Here is a 21,978-nt window from a genome sequence, read left to right as displayed (position 1 = left end):
CATACTATATTAAACACTTCCCTAAAGAGGGCTGCCTTCTGATGTCTTCTAAAAGTCAGATAGTTGTTTATTTCCTTGACATCCGATGGGGGGACGTTCCACAGGGCGGATGTCACTACCGAGAAGGCCCTCTGCCTGGTTCCCTGCAAACTTGCTTATCACAGTGAGGGAACCGCCAGAAGGCCCTCGGAGCTGGATCTCAGTGTTCAGGCTGAACGATGGGGGGTGGGGATGGGGTGGAAATGCTCCTTCATGGCAGCATGGATTTGTTCCTGCACTTTGTTACAGAGAACAAGCAGCTAAAGGGACAGCATTTTCAATCCTTACTGGGGGTTGCTACTCATATCCCTTGGGGCACGGGTGGTGCTGTGGTCTAAACTACTAAGGTTCTTGGGTTTGCTGATCGGAAGGTTGGCGGTTTGAATCTGCACAATGGTGGTGAGCTCCTGTTGCTCTGTCCCAGCTTCTGCCAATCTAGCAGTTTGAAAGCGCACCAGTGCAAGTAGATAAATAGGTACCACAGTGGTGGGAAGGTAACAGTGTTTTCATGAGCTCTGGCTTCCGTCACAGTGTCCTGTTGCACCAGAAGCAGTTTAGTCATGCTGGCCACATGACCCAGAAAGCTGTCTGTCGAAAAATGCCGGTTCCCTTGGCCTGAAATGTGAGACGAGTGCCACATCCCATAGTCGTCTTTGACTGGACTTAACTGTCCAGGCTCCTTTACCTTTTACCCCTTTACTCATAACCTTTAAAAGACAACTATATTACATCCAATAAGTGTGCATTTTGTTTAAGTCAGGGTGTTCACACATTGCATCCAACTAGTGTACAATTTGTGTACCTGTGGACAAAATAGCTGAGCTGAACAAGGGGGCACTCTGTCACACAGGCATTTGCATACATGTAGAGACAGCTTGCGCCTGTGTTCATTGTGTACAAGCCTTCTGTGTACACAAATAGATTAGCTGCATGATCCTACAGTTATTCACATGTAACCTTCAATGAGTGTACAGTCCATGTATCTGTGTGCACAATAATTTATTTATTAAATTATATTATTTACCATGCCATAAAATAGCAGGTCTGTGTACAACAATATGTATGCAATAAAAGAGTTGAGCCGTACAAATAAACAGGTGTTCACTCTTTGAACAAGTCTACTGTCAGGGAAAGCTTAGCGAACACACCATCCAAGAAGCTAGAAAAGAACTGTGGGTTTTTTCTCTCTCTCTCAATAACGGAACAGCAATAGAACACACTCTTAGGAAACACATGTGATCTCAGATTTGCTGGTATCCTTTAAGGAATTAGAATGTTTGCAGGCAATGAAAGCTGTCACCTGACTGTATCTTTCTCATGTTTGTTCTGAGAACACAAGGATGAGTATCTAAAGTCTTTTCCAACAGCAGTTCTGTGACTTGCTAGCTTTTCGTCCGTCTGGCAAAAAAAGTGTGGCATTCATCATGCAGCCTGCTCCAGATAAGACCTTTAGCACAGTGCTGATGGCATGCACTGAAAAGCAGCAACAGCAGCAACTATGATTTGCTAGCACATAGTAAAAAGGATATTAGTTACATAAAGAGTAATATTTACCCTTATGTAATGTTCATGGGACTGCAGCCATGTCACACAGTTCTGTACATCTTTTTAAAACCAAGTCTTACTGTGTTCAAAGGAGCTCCGCCCCCAGTATGTGTAGCTAGGATAGCCAAACTTTCAGCCAATGTTAGAGGTTTCATAGATCCTTTTCATAGGTCCTTGTCAGGTGCAACTTGCCAAGTGCCTGCAGTGTCACACAACACGAGAAAGTATATCTGCTGAAATTTTATTATATGCAACAGTGAGAAGCACGGGTGCTGGGATACTGAAATTTACACCAGTTCCTCTCAAGTACTGCAAATTTGCTTCTGTGATCCCTACAAAAGTGCAAGCATACTTCATTAATGTACTCTTTTGCCATTTAGTTTTTAAAAACTGAAAGGTGGCGGCAGCGAGGAAATCATAGCTCTCCCCCTGTTACCCTCAGTCCTTAAGCTTTCCCCCTTTATCATTCTTAGTAATGACACTTTCAGACAGTATTTAGGATTTTTGCCTCAAAGCTAGCCACCTAATGCCTTCATAGACAGCAGAAGGTGAGCACTTCAGAGCATGCACTGTCCTGAGCCTATGCCGTAACAGCAGCAGAATATTTCCTTGAACGTCTTTCGCATCTCCAAGCTCCGGAAGGCATAAATGAGAGGATCAATGACGGAGTTGCACATGATAAGGACCAGGTATGTGTTGAAATGTGAGGTGTAGCAAACACAGTGTGGGTTGGTTGGGCAGGAGATGATCAGAATGAGATGAAGGAAGAAAGGAGCCCAGCAGACAACAAAGACCCCGAGGAGAATAGTGATTGTGACCGCCCCTTTCATACAGGTGCGCTGGTGGGGGGCTCCGTCCACCGGGAGGGCTGCGATGCGCTTGACGTGCAGGCGCGCAAACAGAAACATGTGGACGTACAGCGAGGCCATGAGGAAAAGCATGGTGAAGAACATGGTGATGAGGCAGACAATGACAGTTTTGCTCTCGTAGTAGACAATGAACATGATGCCGCAAAAGATGCAGGCGACCCAGATGAGCCCGATGAGAGCCAGGGCTTTCTTCACGGTCATGATGCTGTGGTAGCGGAGTGCATAGAAAATGGTAATGTACCTGTCGATGGCTATGACCAAAAGGTTGCATATGGAGGCAACCAAAGAGATGCAGATCATTGAGTCAAAGACATTGTCCATATGTTGGATGAAGCGGTCCTCCATGATGAGATAGCCATTGCTCAGGATGGCAATCATGATGGTTTCCAGGGCATTGGACATACTCACCAGTATGTCTGCTGCAGCCAGGCTACAGAGGAAAAAGTACATAGGGGAATGCAGGTTGCCGTTTTTGATCACGGCAAGGATGACGAGGATGTTCTCCAGAAGGCTGATGATCCCCAGGGTCAAGAAGACCTCGGCTTTAATGAACACCTTTTCGCAGAATCCATTGTCGCTCCTGCTGCCGAGAAGGACCGAATCGTTGAACTCTTCAGTGGCATTAACCAACATAGGCTGAAAAGTTAGAGCCCAGCGTACCGTCGTGTTCATCGTTAAGGGACGGCGTTCAGCTTTGCAAGCGGTTATGGAAACAGCATCTGTAAAAAGAGAGAATCGTTCAGAATTGCTCTAGTGCTCTTTATCGAATGAGATCAAGGAAGACTTGATTGGGGAAAAGTCCTCTTCATTCAACCCACCAGCTGGGGGTTTGCTGGGGGAAGAAAAGCCCCCTCTTTCAGTGAAATCAGATGAAACAGCAAATGCTACAGAAATTTATGAAAGTTGAAATCATGGCAACAATAGCCCCCTTTATGATTCACCTGTTGAATTTAAAGTGACTGTCCTTGTGATATGCTCCCATGTCCTGGGACTGCGGTTGGAGCGGAGATTTAAAAAGCACTTCACAGCATCTCTTCCTGATTCATCTGAGAGAAGGAGGGCAGGAACAGTAAAAGAGCATTGGGTTTTATACATTCATGAATAGGGGGAAAACACTCCTACTTAATCTTCTGTGTCTCACAATGACCATTGGAGAGCAAGTACCTCTTTGACTGACAGTTACAATTCCCATTGCTCCAAGTCTCTGCTGCAAAACTATTTGGTGCCCTCTGCAGATCAGAAAGATAATATGTACGCTTTTTAAAAAATCCTGTCATTAGTCTATTACATGACAACCGAGAAAAACATTCAAATATAGCTGAGAAGAAAAATTACAGGTTCTGGGTATATAATTAATCTACATTTAAAGTGCATTTATGACAACATTCACTCCTCACTGTTGTTTTTTCATTCCAAAAAGCTGCGAGTGGTTGCCAGGAGGAATAATGCATCACATTTTGCCAATCCAAGGATACATGTATCAGAGCAGTAAACTAAAGATGCAGTCTTAACTCCTAATCCATCTTGCTGGAAGAGGTTAGAATAGAATAGAATAGAGCAGAGGTCCAAAAGGTTTTTAGGCTACCTCCCCATTGGTTCCATAAACTCATCCCCTACCTTATTAGTAACGACTAATTTATTCGAAATCCAATTTTAACTATTTAGATTAATTCAACAAAATTAATGAACTTGATCCAGTGATACTAGCTTTTCAAAGTATGATAGTCATTTACACTTCAAGCACCCCCTGCCAACCCTTGTCTTCTTAGTGCCTCACTAGTTAATCTCCCTGCAGCCCGCAGGCAGCAGCACCCACTTGGGGAACCCGTAGAGTAGACCAGGGGTTAGCAAACTCTCTCAGACCTTGTTGGGGGGGACGACTATATTTTGAAGAAAAAAATAATGAACGAATTCCTATGCTCCACAAATAACCCAGAGATGCATTTTAAATAAAAGCACACATTCTACTCATGTAAAAAGGATGTCACATAGAGGAGGGAGAAAGGTTGTTTTCTGCTGCTCCAGAGAAGCGGACACAGAGCAATGGATCCAAACTACAAGAAAGAAGATTCCACCTAAACATTAGGAAGAACTTCCTGACAGTAAGAGCTGTTCGGCAGTGGAATTTGCTGCCAAGGAGTGTGGTGGAGTCTCCTACTTTGGAGGTCTTTAAGCAGAGGCTTGACAACCATATATCAGGAGTGCTCTGACGGTGTTTCCTGCTTGGCAGGGGGTTGGACTCGATGGCCCTTGTGGTCTCTTCCAACTCTATGATTCTATGATTCTATGAAAAACATCATAGAATCAAATAACCCAGAGATGATTTAAAATAAAAGGGCACATTCTACTCATGTAAAACCACGCTGATTCTTGGACCATCCGCGGGCCAGATTTAGAAGGCGATTGGGCCAGATCCGCCCCCCAAGCCTTAGTTTGCCTACCGATGGAGTAGACATCCCTATGCGTTTCTGACCTCCACCAGCAGAGGGCACCCTGCCACTAGGGAGGCTGCCCACTGCAGCTGCAGAAAACGTGGCCCAGAATGGCTCAGAAAAGGAATGGTATAGGAGCGAGAGTAGAGCTAGGCCAACCATAGGTTCCCCTGGATCCTAAGGCAGTCTAGCTCCTGGGCCAGATTCAGGCATCATGGCTGCACCACCTAGAAGCTGGTGCAGCAGAATTTGTCAACAAAGCTTTCCCCTGCCCTCTTCTGCCGTGGCTGGAATAAGAGGCAAGACTTCAGATGTGACAATGGCTCCCCTGCTTCTGCCTTTCTGCTCCCTGGCCAGAGTTAGGATTGCTCTGTTGCTCATTAACTGCTCATTATGTCAAAGCTTTCTGTATCATTCCCTGCTGAATGCTTTGTTATTATTTCCCCCACACTGCTATGATCATTTTCTTCACAAACTCTCAAGAAGCATTTTTTTTTTAATAACAAAAATAGTCCTCATCTCAAGGCTGTTCAGTGCATCTCATCTGTATCACTCCAACACTTCCTTGTCTACATGGCGTCAGCTCCTTGGATATCTCTCGTGGTTTTCTTCTGAGATGTTTCCTCAGCCTTGGCCATTGATGGTCTCTGTAATTACAGTTAAGGCAAACTGTCATGGACAAAATACTCCATTGCATTTTTCCCGTAGGGCAGAAATTCCAACTTTTTGCTACGAAACAACAATGCTCTTGAGAAAAGCCAAGGAGAAACATATTTTTTCATTTCTTCACACACCAAAAGTGGAAAAATCTGAAACGAAAGAAGAACGAAGATTGTATAAAGAGCTGGTACAACTCTAGGATTCTTGACCCATCACCCTCATCAATCTAAGTAAACCCTACAGGTGTTATTCAGTGCTAGTCGTACTCAGAATAGACATACTGAAGCTAATGGACCTGTACTTAGGTCTATTCATTTTAATAGGTCTACTTTGAGAAGAACCTAGTTGAGTACCACCCAATGTGTGCCATGGTTTGTGTTGTCCCATTTCCACCTTTTCATTGGCTGTCAGCTATGAGGGCGGGGCAATATCTAATGTCATGTGGAACCGGGAGTGAAGCAACAACTCTGTAACTCCTGTAACATGTATTTATGAAGGGAGCAATCCTAACTCGCCCCCTCAGCTTGGTGAGACCACTGCTGTGCCCATAGCCCTGCCACATATGGTGGCTGCAGTGGCAGGTAGCAGGCAGAGAGACTGCTGTGCCAGCCTGTGGCTGGACCTATGTTAGGCCTGATGTCATCATGTGATGGCAGCGGGGAAGGCTTGGGATTCAATGGCTCTTGGGCTACCATAGCCCCTGGTACCTGTTAGAATTCCTGCTCCATGATTGCAGTCATGTGATTTTTGTCTATCACATGACGGTATGTGTTTTGACTCCACAGAGTGGGAAGTGACGGAGACAGGATGTCTGTGTTACTGTGTTCCATGAAGTGGGACTATTGTCCTTTGTTCTTTTTCTCTTTGCTGTCTGATGCTAGAGAGAGAGGGAGCCATGTTGCAGTGCTCCGTGTGTGTTTATATGTAAATAAAAGTAGATTAGCCAAAATGCTGAGTTGCTGAGGTCTGTTATGCAAGTTGCGCAAACTCTGCAGATCCCTAAGTGTGCTGATGTCTGTTGTCATTGGTTGCTGTGATGTTCGGGCAGAAGAAAGCTTTTGAAGCTGCCGAAAGATCGACCAGGAGGGAGGGAACATGCCAGTTGGGCATGTGTCTCTGCCAGGGTCCTACTCGAGAGTAGGACGAGATTCTGACAGTCCCTCCCTGCTCCCAGAAAGGCCTGCATGTTTGGTAGATGGAAAGGGAAACTTTGAGCTAGCATCATTCCATAGGTGGTAACTGATAGGCAGCTGACTGAAACTGCCTGGGCTTGGTGGAGGGACACCTCAATGCTTTCTAATTCCACCCCATCCCAATCCAAAGGGGGTTTGGATTGCTTTGTTAAATTTGCATTCCAGCAGTTTGACTTCCCGCCCGTAAGGCACACTCCTTCATTGTATCGCGAGGCAGATACAATGTTAATTCAGAATTAAGTTCCATCGATTTCATGTTTGCAAAGTAAGTGTCTACCGCAGCCTTGGAATGGTGGAGAGTAATTTTATGGGTGGCGGTGGAGCAGGTTAAGGCATTTATATTCAACCCTTTAACTCCCTTCCTCCCAAAGAGGAATAGTTTCTGTGTGCTGACAGCCATCACATTTAATTTTTAAACACATATTGGATTTCCTATCATTTTAAACAACAACACAATTCAATCGTCAAATCATTAAAAAAACCCCATAAACAAACAAGGCGCGTAAACAGCTCTCTCACACAAAAACACACTTTTGTAGCTTCCAATCAAGGAATAAGTATGCAGAAATCAATTGTTAAATGGCCCTGCTTAAATCCAATGGCTTTTATCCAAAAAAGACCAGACACTCTTAGGTCCTGTAACATACAATGAGACAAGTTAGTCACAATTAATTTAATGGATTTCACTGGCGCTTTGGCATGGACAATCTTCTTTTGATAGAGGGCTATTAGATTTACATACCCTCCAAGGACATTAATAGTATAATCCTAAATCCTAAAGCTTTAGAGAAGAGAATTCACTCTGCCAAGAAGGGGAAGCAAACAGTGCTGAGGAGACCCAGCGTCCAACTCCAAGCGGTGAGATTCCAGGGGTTCCAGGCACTTACCCAGAGTTTGGTTCCCTTGGAATTGAGGTCACCTGAGACTGTGGTGTCTTTAGTATATATGGTTTATATAGTCGCTTGGTTTGGGAGCTCGGATTTTTCTTGCGTGATTTCCCGGGTAGTTGGCTGCGGTTTCTCCCATCTGCTGAGTTCTTCCACGGGAGTAGGGCAGATGTCGGCTTCTGGTGGAGTGACCTTGTTCATCTTATTTTGTCTTTTAGATGCGATCAATGGGCTGAGTGATATATCTTCAAAGTGTCGACGTGGAATAATTCCTTTCTGGGCTAAGTGAGCCTTTTCCCTTAAGATTTTGGTTGGAATTTTGTGACTACCAAATCTTAGTAGTACTTTTTTGGAGTATCCATCGTTAGTGAGCCTCTTGACTGCTTTTAAGCCAACCACTGCCTTTTTACATATACTTCAAGTCACTTATATGTTACTTTTTCTTTTATGGTTTTATCTGTACAATGCCTAATAAAGGTTTGATTTCATATATGGTTTATATACAACCTGAACATAAGGGGCTCACTGCATCAACACCCCAGAAGGTCTTGCTTCTCCCTTGGATTCCAGCACAAATCGAGCCTGAGCCTGTGTCCCAGCTTTCAGTCTGCTTTCAGCTCAGCTCACCCACAACTCATCTCCTATTGTTTTTCTAACAACCAGCCAGGTGGTACTTTTACCTTTACCGCTTCCTTGGATCCAGCAGGGCTCCTTTTATGTTTTATAGTTTCCTTCTGGCTGATAATTTCATTTTTAGGCAAATTGCTGGTTAATAGTCCAGAATGGTTTGCTGATGGAAATTAATGTTACAGAGGGTTCATTTCTTCATGCAAAGCAATAACTCTGCCAAGGAGCTTTGGCACCATCCCTTAATGTCTGCAATCATCTGAAGACACTGTGGTTTGAATGTCTTAGTCTCAGACTCTGCCCTCCTCCTACTCTGTCAGCTCAGTTTTCACACCAGTTCTAATGACAGTAAAGAAGGGTTTGGTGCCATCTTCTGGCTTTCACAGTTATTTTAAAGGACAACTTCCTGGGAATGGAGAATATAGTCACTGTGTTAGACCCACAAGAGTAGAAACACAGGGGGCAGAGAAGGTGAGGACTTCTACAGACCAACTAAGTCCTCCATCACAACATACCCATTCCTCCCAAACCAACTAAGAAAAATCCCCACAACAACAAACAGGTTTACACAGACTGTGCTCAAAGCATGGAAAGAAAAAGAAGGTAAACTGTCCCCAACCTCATCCCCTGGCACACCACCTACTATTCCACCACACAGCACAAAACCTCCAGATAAAAACCTGGCAGGCCAAAGGCTTATACCGCCTAGCAGACTTCTACAAAAAACAACAAACCCTTATCAACACAAGAAATAAAATACAAACTAGGAGACACCCAAATGCCCTGGTTACCAATTGCATTCCCTCTTAAGCAATCCAGTAGTTAAATTAGCAGCAATTAGGCTCTTGACAACCTCCGAAAACCTCCTCCTAACAACAAAGGGACATGACAAAGGGATGGTATCTGCAATATATAAAATACTACTCCAATATCCCACAGACCCCCTAGACATGGTAAAAAAACAATGGGAGGACAACATAGGCTATGAGATTGACCCCATCCAATGGACCAGAATGTGGTCTAAACCTCCCTTTAAATCCATATCAGTGAAAAGGAAAGAACTCACTCTGAAACTCACTTACAGATGATACCTAACACCATGGGAACTAGCACTAATACGTCCAGGAACCTCGCCAAAATGCTGGAGAGGATGCACCTCCACAGGCACATACTTCCACATGTGGTGGGAATGCCCCCAAATCCAACTCTTCTGGACAGCAATCATAAAAGAAATATGCAAAATAACTAAGCAAGTGTTAGAAGTCACCCCAGAACTGACCCTACTAAACATCTTCTAAGATAATGCCCACTTACAGCACAAAGAGCGCATAACACAGGTACTCTCAGCAGCTAGAAACATCATAGCCAGACACTGGAGAGACCTGTCAGGAGTAAGCATGGACCATTGGTATCAAATAGTATGGGAAACAGTCTTATTAGAAGAACAAACCAATAAACTGAAACTGACATGGGGACAAATAGAAGAAGATGACTTCATCCTGGTATGGCTCCTCTTTATAACATACACAGCCCACAAGACAATGACAAGAATCCCCTGACAGCATACAAATCAATATGGCTAACCTGATACAAAAACACCCGCCCACCCCACTCACACATGAAAACAAAGTTTACCACAGCCAATCCCAAACAAACAACCATACCCTAGGCCAACCCCAACCTCTCTCACCACCAAAGGAACACAAGCAAATAGTAAAGAGAACCCGCACAAGCGACGCTGACACAAAACCCCACACATACATTAAGTAAAATAGAAACATCGCCATCCGACTCCACCCCCATTCACCATGCTCTCCTCCACCTCTTCCCCCCTTTTCTTCCTAATGTAACAATAATGTCTCAACAAATGAAACTGATCTGTAGAAAAAAAGAGGTATTGCACTTACTTTTGTAAACCAAGAAATCTGTAACAACAACAATGGTACAGACCAACTACATAGATAAAAATGCAGGCTTAAGTTTGAAAGCAAAAAATGAATGAAATGGGGAAAATAATTTCGGGGTAGCTGTGATTCCTGCACTCAAGGGGGTTGGACTACATGGCTCTTTGTATCCCTTCCAACTCTACTTTGTATCCCTTCCAATTCTATAATTCTATGATTCTACTTGGTGAGATCTTGGGCTTCTTGAATGAACAGACAGAAGGGGAAGTGGCAGTCTTACCTGCAGTAGGAAAATGGAACTCTGATTTTGCTGAAAGAATTGGGTTGTGTTGCCTCCAGTGATAAAGTACTGCTTGTCACACAGGACCCTGGTCTCCTGACCCGAACACTTATCTAAGCTGGGGTGTCTCCTTCCAGTTTTATCCAAATACAAAGGGGTACTTAGAATGCCCACCGGGATACTTGGCTTGCATGGGAAACTAAGTCTGGCTCTAAGCCAGAGGTCACTTCCTCCAAGGAGAGGTGAGAGAGCCTTTAAAAAGCCTTGGTCCCTGACCATTGAGCCACATTGTCTGGGGACTGCTGGGCTTTGGAGTCTACAGGCTCCCCAGCTCTGTACTAGAGGGAATTTCAGAAACTGCAGCTTGCCGTGCCACAGGGTTGAAAGGGGAGAAAACAAATCTGAACTTGCAAAAATATCAATGAACACATGCTTGGGAGTAATTTCCACTGAAGCTACTGCAACTTTATTCATGGTTAGGGTTATGCTGTGAAGCACTGGTGATTATCTTTAGCACTGCAACCTTAAAGTAACAGGATTCCTATTTTTTATTATTTAAAAAGTGGCCCTCCTGAGTGATTTTTTTTATTATTATCTAAAATGGTATGGAATGCCTTGTCCACTAGATGTCTCTGTTGGCTTTCCATATTCACTCTCACGAGCTCTGCCAAAAGTTTATTCTACATTTAAACAAGACACACACAATAATTTAAATAATTAAATGCCAGGTTCTCCCCCCCGCCCCTTCTTTATTCAAACGTGATGCACACTAAAATCCCTCTGATTTGATCATCCTCAAGCTTTAATGCAAAATGCGGTCACACACACACGTCATCCCTTAAAAGTATATTGACAGCACATTGTGTCCTTCAGAGAATCATGGGAACTGTAGCTTGTTAAAGGCATTGGGAATTGTAGCTCCATGAGGGATAAGCTGTAGTTCTCAAGATTCTCTGGGGAAAATTGGATCATAATTTAACTGCACACATGGATGAACTTTCAAACTACATTTCATTGACAAGACAAACTAAAATGTAAGATATGATGCCTATATTTCCCATTAAAGTAAATGGGACTCACAGCACAATTCTATACAAGTCTTCTGAATTCAGAGGGACTTGCTTCCAGATAAATGTGCATACATTTTCTAGGGCAGAAATGGGGAGCCTGTGAACCTCTTGATGTTGTGGGACTGCGGTTCCCATAATCCATGACCGATGGCCATACTGGCTAGAGCTGCCACGTCTAATGTAGAACATGGTCTATATTCTGATTGCAGCTTTGATTTGCCTGGAATGTTGCATGTATGGATGTTTCATCTCTCCCCCCTTTGCCCTTCCTAATGTTGGAATGTGGCCCTCAAAAGGTTGGCTGGATTCAAATCCACCCCTCGGGTGGAAAGTGCTTCTCCAGGCCCTACCCCACCCCAGTAGAAGATATAGACCTTCACAACTTGTGGCTTCCTAATCTGAATGCAGCCCATCTGTTGGTTGTCCATGTGCTCATCTTTACAGAGGGCTGTCCTCTACTCGAAGGGCTGATAGAGGACAGTTGTATGTTTCAAAGACTATTCCCTCAGAAGGGCCACCCAGTCCAGGGCTGGTTTAAAGACAAAAAACAATAAGAGATACCATGGATATTTGTAGCTGCAGCTGGAGAACAAGCCAGCTACAGTTTTCCCCACTATGATAAGAGGGACTGCATTTCCATTTGTTTCTAAATTTGCAGCTAGACATAGAAATGGTCAGATGCATATTTTATGAAATCTGTATACTTTTTTTTAGCAATAAATAAGTGGCCACCCTACTTCATGACTTTTGTGGCAAAGTGATTGAATGCTTGCTCCTCCACTAAAGTAAAAAGAAAGAAAGAAAGAACAAAGGTTCTTCCTGACATGTCAGTTTTCTATTTATTTTTGTATAGAGATGAAATCCAGTAGTGTGATCCCCAACCTGCATTCTGAAGTGGTAAAGCCGAGATCTGAGTCAATGATTATCCCATTTGGAGCTCGGCTGCTGAACTGTGGCATTTAAGTACAGCAAACCCAAAGAGTGGGAGGATGTTCCCGCCGCCCTTCACACTCTCTCCTCCTGTAAATGTTTCTTGACCTGCCTCTTTATCCTGCCCAGGAGATCCATAACTGCTAAATGTATTGCTTTCCACTTCTTTGTGTGCTGAAGTTCAATGCAAAACCTCTGCTTTATTTGGTGCGTGGTCCATTGCCAGCCTTCCTTGTGATATTGCCGTCCTTGGAGACCCACAGTGTCACTGAACTGGTATCCTGTATCACAGCAAGTACCTATTAGCCAGGGCTGACTGATGGATTTTCTCTCTCCCCCCTCTTTTTGCAAAATGTATTTGCTTCAGTACATGTAGGATCCCCATCTGATCCTTGTTAGCTGAGCTTTGTTTTTCCTCACTGGAATCAGGAAACAAAAATAAAACAGTCCAGACACCTCTCTCTCCTCCAAACCTCCCTCCCCACCCCTTTTTGGCTGTTTGCATAAATGATGCCTAGAGGAGGTGGTAGTGTGGGAAAGAGTCGCATGACGTGCCTTCGAAACGAGGATTGCTCTTTCTAATAGGGCAGCTCAGCCACATAACCCTTCAGCTTATTTCTACTGTGGGATGTTTCCCATAACAACCACCTCCCAGATGTATTTGCCTGGACTGAAGTCTGGCAGCAGTTCATCTCTTCTTTTCTAGCACTCATCCAAGCAAACTGGGTGCAAACTAAAGTTAGTAGTCACCATCTATCAATGCTATTTTAAGCAAACATTTTATAATCAACAGTAACCACCAGTTCTATGGAAGCATAGAAAGAAAGAGTCCTCTTTCAACATGGAGAACAAGCACTGGGGGTGATGCCTATTGGGAATGGTAGGGCGGAAGACAGGGAGCTCAGAAGTAGAAGAGCCAATGATCCTGGTGGAGCCAACTATTCCTGGTTTTGGCTCCATTCTCCCTGTTGAGTTCTGCAAGAGCAAGACTGACACTAAGGAGGGAACGTCTGACAGCAAGTACCACCCAATGGACTGATTGTAAAGAAGGAGACAAGGCAGGTGATGGCTGTTGCTGGGACAATTTGCTCTACTGGAGAACAACAAAATATAATTGATAAATATATGAATGATGCAATCTACAGGTGAATGATGCAATACTAAGTTTAGGAAGCTGGCAGAATCTACATTGACTTGAGCGGATCTTGGGTTTGGCTTGTGCTGCAAGACATTAAACCCTGACTGTTACAGAAAAGATGTCAAATATAACTCTGTCTTGAAATTCTTCCCTTCTTCCGCCTTAGCTGTGCATGAGTGTCAGGGACTGGAAGGACACTGACAAGTGTGCACCGGGGGCAGGGGGGTTGGAGTCTGACCCAGGAGAGGGGGCCAGTGATTTGTGGAGACCTGTACCAGCCAGGAGGCAAGAAGCAGAGGCAGGGGAAGCTTCAGAGCTGGAGTATGGAGCAGAGGATGGGTCGTAAGAAGAGGAGGAAGAGGCAGGCCATGCAAGTCGGGGGGCGGCAGGTGCTTCCCCACCCCCTCCTGCATCCCAGAACCAGGAGGGGATTGAAGAGGGAAGAACAGAGACAGCTTCCACACATGTAATAGTAATTTATTATTTGTACCCTGCCCATCTGGCTGGGTTTCCCCACTCTGGGTGGCTTCCAACAAAGATTAAAAATATATTAAAATGTCACACATTAAAAACTTCCCTGAACAGGGCTGCCTTCAGATGTCTTCTAAATGTCAGGTAGTTGTTTTTTCCTTTGACATCTGATGGGAGGGCGTTCCACGGGGCGGGCGCCACTACTGAGAAGGCCCTGTAGCTTAGCTTCTCACAGTGAGGGAAACACCAGAAGGCCCTCGGCGCTGGACCTCAGTGTTGGGGCAGAACGATGCGGGTGGAGACACTCCTTCAAGCATACTGGGCCGAGGCCGTTTAGGGCTTTAAAGGTCAGCACCAACACTTTGAATTGTGCTCGAAAATGTACTGGGAGCCAATATAGGTCCTTCAGGACTGGTGTTATATGGTCTCGGCGGCTGCTCCCAGTCACCACTCTAGCTGCTGCATTCTGGATTAGTTGTAGTTTCTGGGTCATGTAGAGCCCCATGTAGAGCGCATTGCAGTAGTCCAAGCGGGAGATAACCAGAGCATGCACCACTCTGGCAAGACGGTTCACAGGCAGGTCGGGTCTCAGCCTGCGTACCAGATGGAGCTAGTAGACAGCTACCCTGGATACAGAACTGACCTGTGCCTCCATGGACAGCTGTGAGTCCAAAATGTGTGTGAGCAGTCTGTCAGGGGGAGGTACATAAGCTGGTGGAAGGCTGGTTGCTGCAACTGCTCCATAGAGGGCAGACCAGGGACTAACTCCTGGATGCTAGACTGGTGTGTATGGGTGTTCGGAGCTGTAGAAACCACTGTAGTTGTCCTCATTTGACAATAAAGAGTTAACTATCTGCCGTGTGCTTCTTTTGGCTGGGAGGCACCCATGACAGAGATTGCCTTCCACTTTGATCAAAACAGAAGGCACTGCCTATGGCAACAGATGAAGTTCAGGTAGGAATGAGGAAGTAAATGAAGATCTTCAGCAGCCAACACATAATGCTGTTTTTAGGTACAGCAAATACAGGTTGAAGCACACACATAAAGCCCTTAGGAAAATAAATCCAAGACTGCCCTTGGGGAAAACCCAGCTCAAGCTTCTTTGCTGCTCTGGAAGAATTAAAGCATTGTGTTCCACACACTGCATTCCCGGCACAGAGTATCCTGATGAACAGGAAATATATTTTATGTTGCCCTTTCAATGTTCCCTCTGCACCATTCATTTTAGACTCACAACAGCCTTATGAGACTGAGCTGGTAACTAGGAGTACTGTGGTTTTTTGACCTCAGGCGGTTGTGGTGAACTGCATTAAAGGACTCCCTGGAAGATACAATAGCCATCTTCAAATATCTAAAGAGCTGTCACATGGAAGGTGGAGCAAGCTTGTTTTCTCCTGCTCTGGAGGGTAGGACCGGAACGAATGGATTCCAGTTACAAGAAAGGAGAGTGCAACTAAGCATTAGGAAGAACTTTCTGACAGTAGGAGCTCTTTGACAGCAGAACAGACTCCCTCAAAAGGTGGTGGACTTCCCTGCACTGGAGATTTTTAAGCAAGGACTGAATGACCATCTGTCATAGATATTTTAGTTGAGATTCCTGCATTGCAGGGGGTTGGACTAGATGGCCCCTGGGTCCCTTCCAACATGGAATTATATGATTCCATGTTTCAGGCTTAATTCTAAAGGGAGAGTCACCTTACCCTGTAGTATATCTATATATTCATTATTAGAATGATGCATTTTTAAGTCAGCAGCCGGGGCTGTCTTAAGCATATCTGGCACAGTGGTGCGAAGATCCCTCTGGTGCCCCCCCCCCGTTTCCTAGAGTTGCCGATCTTTTTTAGGACAGTGCTGCCGGCAACGCGCCCAGCTGGAGGAGGCGGGCAACAGCTGGAGGGCAGCTCCTCCGCCGGGTAAGAGACAGGCTGGACGCGGCAGCTCCCGGCTCAGCTGGCCGCTTTGTGCCATGGTGGCCATGGCAGGCGGAGGCTCCGGGCGTGGCGTGGCATGGCGGAGGAGGGCGAGGGCGGTGAGCTGATGCTGGGAGACACCGCGTTCAGCCTCCGCCTCTTTCCTGGTGCCCTCCAGAACTTGGCGCTCAGGTGCCCTTTGCCACTAGCCTCTATGGGTAAGACGCCCCTGTCGGCAGCAACATCGGGAGGGGGTTTGTTGTACCAACTCAGATTGTTAGTTCAGTTAGCAGTTACTACTATTTGCTCTGTCTGGCATTATCCAGGGTGTCCAGCGAAAAGTCTTTCCCATCACCTTCTACCTGATCTTTTCAATCAGAGATGCAAGCCAATGAGCCTGAGATTTCTGCATGCAAACCATGTGCTCAGGTTAGGACTTGCCTAGACATACTAAATTTTGTTTTTGTTTTTATTTATTTTTTAATGACAGCTCTAGTTGTAGTGAGCAGACCTTCTGGCTAAGCTGTGTATTCTAACAACACGAGCCCTGTTCCTTCTTACCTGGCTGGCTGTTTCCCCGAAAAACCAGAAGGCATCCCCTGAAGCCTGTTGCAACAGTGATGGGGCTGTCCCAAAACATTCAGTTGCCTGAAGCAGAACAGGAAGGTGCACAATACCAAAGCCTCGCTCAGTTATTTTGGCACCTGAAACAGAAAATCCCACAAGCCTCTTCCTTTCCCTGGTTAAAAAGGAAAATAGACTAAATAATTAACAATTTGCTGTCCCTTTGTGACACTCAAAATCATCCACCTGAGGATTCTGCCTCACTCTGCCTAATGGAAGTGCTGGCCCTAAACAGCAGTCTGTAAAACGCAAGGTTGGTAAGCATTTTAGTTCTTTTCAAGAATTCATTAGTAAAATAAAATAAAATAAAATAAAATAAAATAAAATAAAATAAAATAAGAAAGGGTGGGTGTGTAATTGTACAGATCAGGCCTCCACAAATGCAGGTCTCATCCCATGTCCCAAATAGAAGCCAGACCAGTGAATATGATCAGTAATTGCTGTTGTTCTTGCTTTCAGTCTGCAAAAGATAGCCACTCACAAGATGCATGCCTTCCCCTGGTGTAGAGGTCAAGATCTGGGCTCCATGGCTTCTCCACAGCTGGAAAACAACTGTAACATTTCTGTAACATTTGAATACAGTGGTACCAACAGGGACGGGTGGAATTGTGATGTGTTCATTGTGTATTATTGTTGCAATTTCTTATTCCTTGCATATCTTGCAAAATCCTGGATAAAATATCATTGCACTGATGAAATAAGTTAGTTGGATACCACCCCAGGGTGCTACAACTGTGCAATCTTTGCTGCTTAAATGCTGTGCTCACTTTCTTATGAAATTGATCACTCCTAGAAAGGGCCATCTTTACTCAGGGGTGCAAGGGGTAAGGGGCACCCAGGCGCCAAATTCTGGGGGGCGCCAGGTGCCCGCTGCTGAAGCTGCCTAAGCTCTTAACTATCTACCTGTTATGAAATAATAAATAATTTTGATCAAGCTAGAAAAACAAAATACATATATACCTAGGCATTACCGAAATGTATACCTACTCTTTTACTAAAGGATTTTCGACTTTGTGCGCTCATTTACCAAAGACGCGCTGCACCAGCGGCGGCGCTTGTCATTCACAACAGCAACATTTGTCAGACTCAATGATGGCGCTTGTCATTCTCAATGGCTCCATGCACGCGAAATTAACTCTTACGTCAAAATATTATGTTACGTATTGTATTGAGCTGCTATGCAGCAGCGAGGTCAGTGGCACCTTTGGCACCTTTGGGGGGTGGCTAAACTAAATTTGGGGGCACTGGGTGGATCTTTGCACCCCGGCGGCGCATATGCTAAAGACGTTAGTGCTCCTAAACCTGTACCTGTGCTTGGAGAACTGAACAACCCCATAGATTACAGCTCTCCCAATTCAAATGTTGCTCCAGCAACCAACAGACACCGCTTTCAAATAAACCTGGGTGTATTTACTAGGTTATGTCTCTGATATATCCACTAAAAGGAAGTAACGAAAAGGGAAACCAGAAATAAAGCAAACAAGCTTTGTCCTCCCCTCCCTTCAGAGGTAATTACCAGAAACCGTCTGGGTAACTTCCCTTTCTCGTTGAGATATGAGCACATACGAGGAAGAAATGGTCAATTAATTAATAATTGTTCTGGTCGAGAACTTCTGAGAAGCAGAGTGGGAAAAGGGAAAAGCTGTACTGTGGAAAAGCAAGTGTTCTTCATAAATAAACAACAGAATGGACTCTTGTGGGAAACTGCTGAAATAAGGAGAAGCAATGGAGAACACAAAAGCTCTGGATGTCGTTCCACAGGTAAAGGAATACATTATTTCTCCCTTTAGCTGCCAATGGCATTTGCTAGGCACAACTAATATGAGCCTGCTTGCAAGCAACTTGTAAGCCGCATTGTCTGGGATTTTGTTATATGGAAGCCCCACACTCATGGGATGTTCCAGATTGTCTAACATAGGAAGAGGAGTCCATCAATTAAGACTGCAATCCTGTGCTCCTCACTTACATGGCTGCTGGGGGATAAGAATTATCAGTTTGAGTTAGCTCCTTATAGAGCGATCATACAGACTTCTTAATGCAGTATACTTCACAGGATCCACTTTTGTCCCATTGTCAAGATTAAGCAAGCTTAAGTGATTTGGAGATAGCAGCCTAAGAGCCTAGATAATCATTAAGTAACTGTTAGGGACCAAAGTAGATGTGATGGGCACATGTGCATTTATTCCTGTGTCTGCTTCATTCATGTATCAAGTGAGAGTTGTGGTGTGTGTGTGTGTGTGTGTGTGTGTGTGTGTGTATGCTATGCTTTACTTTAAGTGGATCCTGCAGGCAAGTCGAGTGAGGCCCCTCTGCTTTCTTCCCTCATTGCTCGCTGTTGCTTTGTATTTTCCCTGCATTGCTTCAGTACAGTGGTACCTCAGTTTAAGAACAGTCCGGTTTAAGAACGATTTGGTTTACAAACTCCACAAAACTGGAAATAGTGTCTTGGGAGATAGATATAAGATATATGTTCAAAAATACAGTAAAGGTTCACTATCTATGCTAGCAATCAATTGATGTGGGAAAGAGACTGAGTTGAGAAATAAGACCAAGGGTACATATTGATATAGGAATGTATTAGATAAAATGTAAAGAAATATACAATAATAAGAGTACATTCATTTGTAAAAAAGGAATATACAACGGGATAGACAGGCAGTCCAAAGTGTTGGTACATATATGATTTTGGAATAGTTCTTTGTCCTTGTTTTTCCCCCTTTCCCCCCTTTATTTTCTTTTAGTATATAAATTTTGTATACATGTTGAAAATTATAGTATAATAAGCCTTGTGATGTAATATGATAATGTTTACCGATGTAACATAAGAACTTTAATAAATAAAATAAAATAAAGGAAATAGTGTCCTGGTTTGAGAACTTTACCTTGGTCTAAGAACGGAATCTGAACGGTGGAAGGGCACTGGTGGTGGGAGGTCTCATTAGGGAAAGTGCGCCTCAGTTTAAGGACGGTTTTGGTTTATGAACGGATTTCCAGAATGGATTAAGTTCGTAAACCAAGGTACCACTGTACTCATTGAATCATAGAATTGTAGAGTTGGAAGGAATCCCAAGGATCCCTTGTCAGATTTAGGGCAGTGCAGGCAGTTTCCCCTGCATAGGGCACTGAGCTGAGGGGGTGCAACGTTGAGAAGATCTATAATTGAGAAGTTCCTTTTGGGGCATCAAATTTTGGCCTCAAACAGGATGCTGCATTAACAAAGATTGCCAAAGTCTGCCCCCACCAAGGAAGGATCATGGAGTCCAATCCCATAGCTAAAGAATCCCTGACAGATGGTCTTCTGTTTAAAGACCTCCAGTTGAGAGTCCACCACCTTCTAAGGTAGTCCAACTCCACTGTAGAACAACTCTGGCTGTCAGTAAGCTCTTCCTAATGTTTAGTTGGATTCTCTGACTAAAGTGAGCTGAACTGGGGTGGGAGTGGGTAGGTTACAATGCTATCTATCTATCTATCTATCTATCTATCTATCATCTATCTATCTATCTATCTATCTATCTATCTATCTATCATCTATCTATCATCTCTATAAAAATGTTTGGAGCAGTGGACCTGCATGTTTCATTACATGTTTAAAAATGAAAGATACACTTTCTGCTGAACAGATACATGGATATGGCTGGATCCTCACATCTAATCTGGCCCTAAGAACACCATTAGTGCCTCCATCTCCCAGTGTGAAGATACAAGAGTGCAACAGCTGTAAGATCATCAGCAATCTTTGGTACTTAGGGTCTTAGTAGGGAGAGCATCTGAGTTGAATACGGAAGGTGCCATGTTAATTTCCACCATATCAGAGTAAGGCTACAAGAGACCTCCGTCTGAAGCCTCAGACCTCCGTCTGAAGCCGATTCTGGTCAATATAGACAATACTGCACCAGATGGACCCTTGTTTGAAATGGACCAAGTTCTGCTTGCACAATGGGACTTTCCCCACTCCCCACCCCACACATGTGGGGAGCACCCTCCCACAGAGCAGCTGTAGGAGGACATGTGAGGGGGAGGAAGGGGGAGAAAGCCTCTTCTGAACTGGAGAGGAGGTGGGGTTGCGGGCTTCAGGCACAGCCCCCGCGATACTAAGGGAATCCTTGGATGTGTCATTCCCTCCTGCCAGCCAACCGGCTGGCACGGGGGGGGGGCGGGGCATGGCCCAGCCTATTTAGGGCCGGTGCGGCCAAGGACTGCCCTCTTTTCCTCTCCGCCTCCAGCTGATTGGATTTTCCCATCCCGCCGAACCGTTAGGCTCTCCGACCTTGCTATGGACTCCGGTTGGTCACTGTCAAGGGGCCTGGTAGGAATTTTTTCCAATTGGCAAATTGGCACCAGCCATTTGGCTTTTTGCCTACCTCGTAGCAATCGTCACAACTTCCTGGGCATTGGTAGGGGCATTGTTTTGCTGATGAGGAGGGTGGGGAAGGAAGTGCCATCACCTTTCCCCAAATCGAAGGGTAGTCCGATAAAGGATTCTGGGGGGGCATCACCTTGTCCTAAGCCTATGGAGGTGTGGGCCTATGGCACGCCCCCGATCTGTGACCCCGGGGGAGCTCCTAGTTGATGTGCATCAGCAGGACTCCCCCTACTGGTGGTTAACCCTTGCCGGTCTTCAACCAATCGGGCTGAAGCCGGTTAGCTGATAGGACCAATGCCTAAGCCAATACCCCTCAATTTCTGTAATCAATAAAGTTGTGGCCTAATTTGACCCATTAACCTTAAATTCTGGTGTCTCGTGTCTTTATTTCCATGGGGGGAGGCAGGAACTCGCCACGCAACATTCCCTTGTGCACAGAGAAATCCTTGTGCTGATGCAAAGTTTCCCTCAGGGCTACTTGAAATACGATCCCTAATGTAGATTACTATTATTTGATTAATTGTGGCAGCGGGCCAATGATTTCATTAACCACGGATTAAAAATGAGAGCTTTAAAATTGGTTTTTAATCAGAAATGCTTCCCCACGAGATGGTATTTCATGTTGGAGTCAGTGTCACTAAAACAGAGTGTTTGCTGGCAGAGCACTCCAAACCCTCTTTGCGCAGGGCTGGTTCTGGTTCTTGGGCTGCTGCCTTAGGTGATGCATTTTAAATGGTTTTCCAATTAACTAGTAAGATTGGGTTTTGTACTCTGTTATTTATTTATCTTATTTATTACACACACACACACACACACACACACACACACACACACACACTTGATGGTTAGAAAACCTCTAAGTGGGTAACATCATATTGGTATGATGGAAAACATATTTGTGCAGATCAGCTGATTGGATTAGAAAATGCACTAATTCAAAAATACCGCAGCTAATCTGTGTAGTAATGCAAACATTTAAATTTTCTATTTTGTGCCCCCTTTCCAACTGTCATTCTGCAGTTCCCTTATCCACCAA

The 21,978-nt window shown here is 44.6% G+C and overlaps 2 protein-coding genes across 4 annotated transcripts in view; one reads left to right on the top strand and one right to left on the bottom strand.

The window, feature by feature from the left end:
- Positions 1-1,023: 1,023 nt before the first annotated feature.
- On the bottom strand, positions 1,024-3,567 carry MC3R (melanocortin 3 receptor). The gene is made up of 2 exons (XM_082225364.1): positions 3,395-3,567; positions 1,024-3,172 (listed from the first exon to the last, which is right to left on the bottom strand). Exons 1-2 carry the CDS (start codon positions 3,546-3,548, stop codon positions 2,142-2,144), a joined length of 1,185 nt encoding a protein of 394 aa, XP_082081490.1. The 5' UTR covers positions 3,549-3,567; the 3' UTR covers positions 1,024-2,141.
- Positions 3,568-18,009: 14,442 nt separating this feature from the next.
- LOC309534067 overlaps positions 18,010-21,978 on the top strand; it is a 75,377-nt gene continuing 71,408 nt past the window's right edge. For all 3 annotated transcript variants that reach the window (XM_082225998.1, XM_082225996.1, XM_082225997.1), the window contains exon 1: positions 18,010-18,340. In XM_082225998.1, the coding sequence (XP_082082124.1) occupies positions 18,305-18,340 (36 nt within the window). In that variant the 5' untranslated portion in view covers positions 18,010-18,304. The remainder of the gene's footprint in view (positions 18,341-21,978) is intronic.

Source organism: Podarcis vaucheri, assembly GCF_965113315.1.
Source record: "Podarcis vaucheri genome assembly, chromosome: 6".
Lineage (NCBI taxonomy): Eukaryota > Metazoa > Chordata > Lepidosauria > Squamata > Lacertidae > Podarcis > Podarcis vaucheri.
This window is presented reverse-complemented; position numbering and strand designations above follow the sequence as displayed.

Bases quoted from the DNA above. Each gene is read 5' to 3' on its own strand.
- MC3R (XM_082225364.1), bottom strand. From the start codon at position 3,548: ATGTATAAAACCCAATGCTCTTTTACTGTTCCTGCCCTCCTTCTCTCA. The intron at 3,173-3,394 runs GTGAATCATAAA...CTCTTTTTACAG, and splicing joins AGTCACTTTAAATTCAACAG to ATGCTGTTTCCATAACCGCT.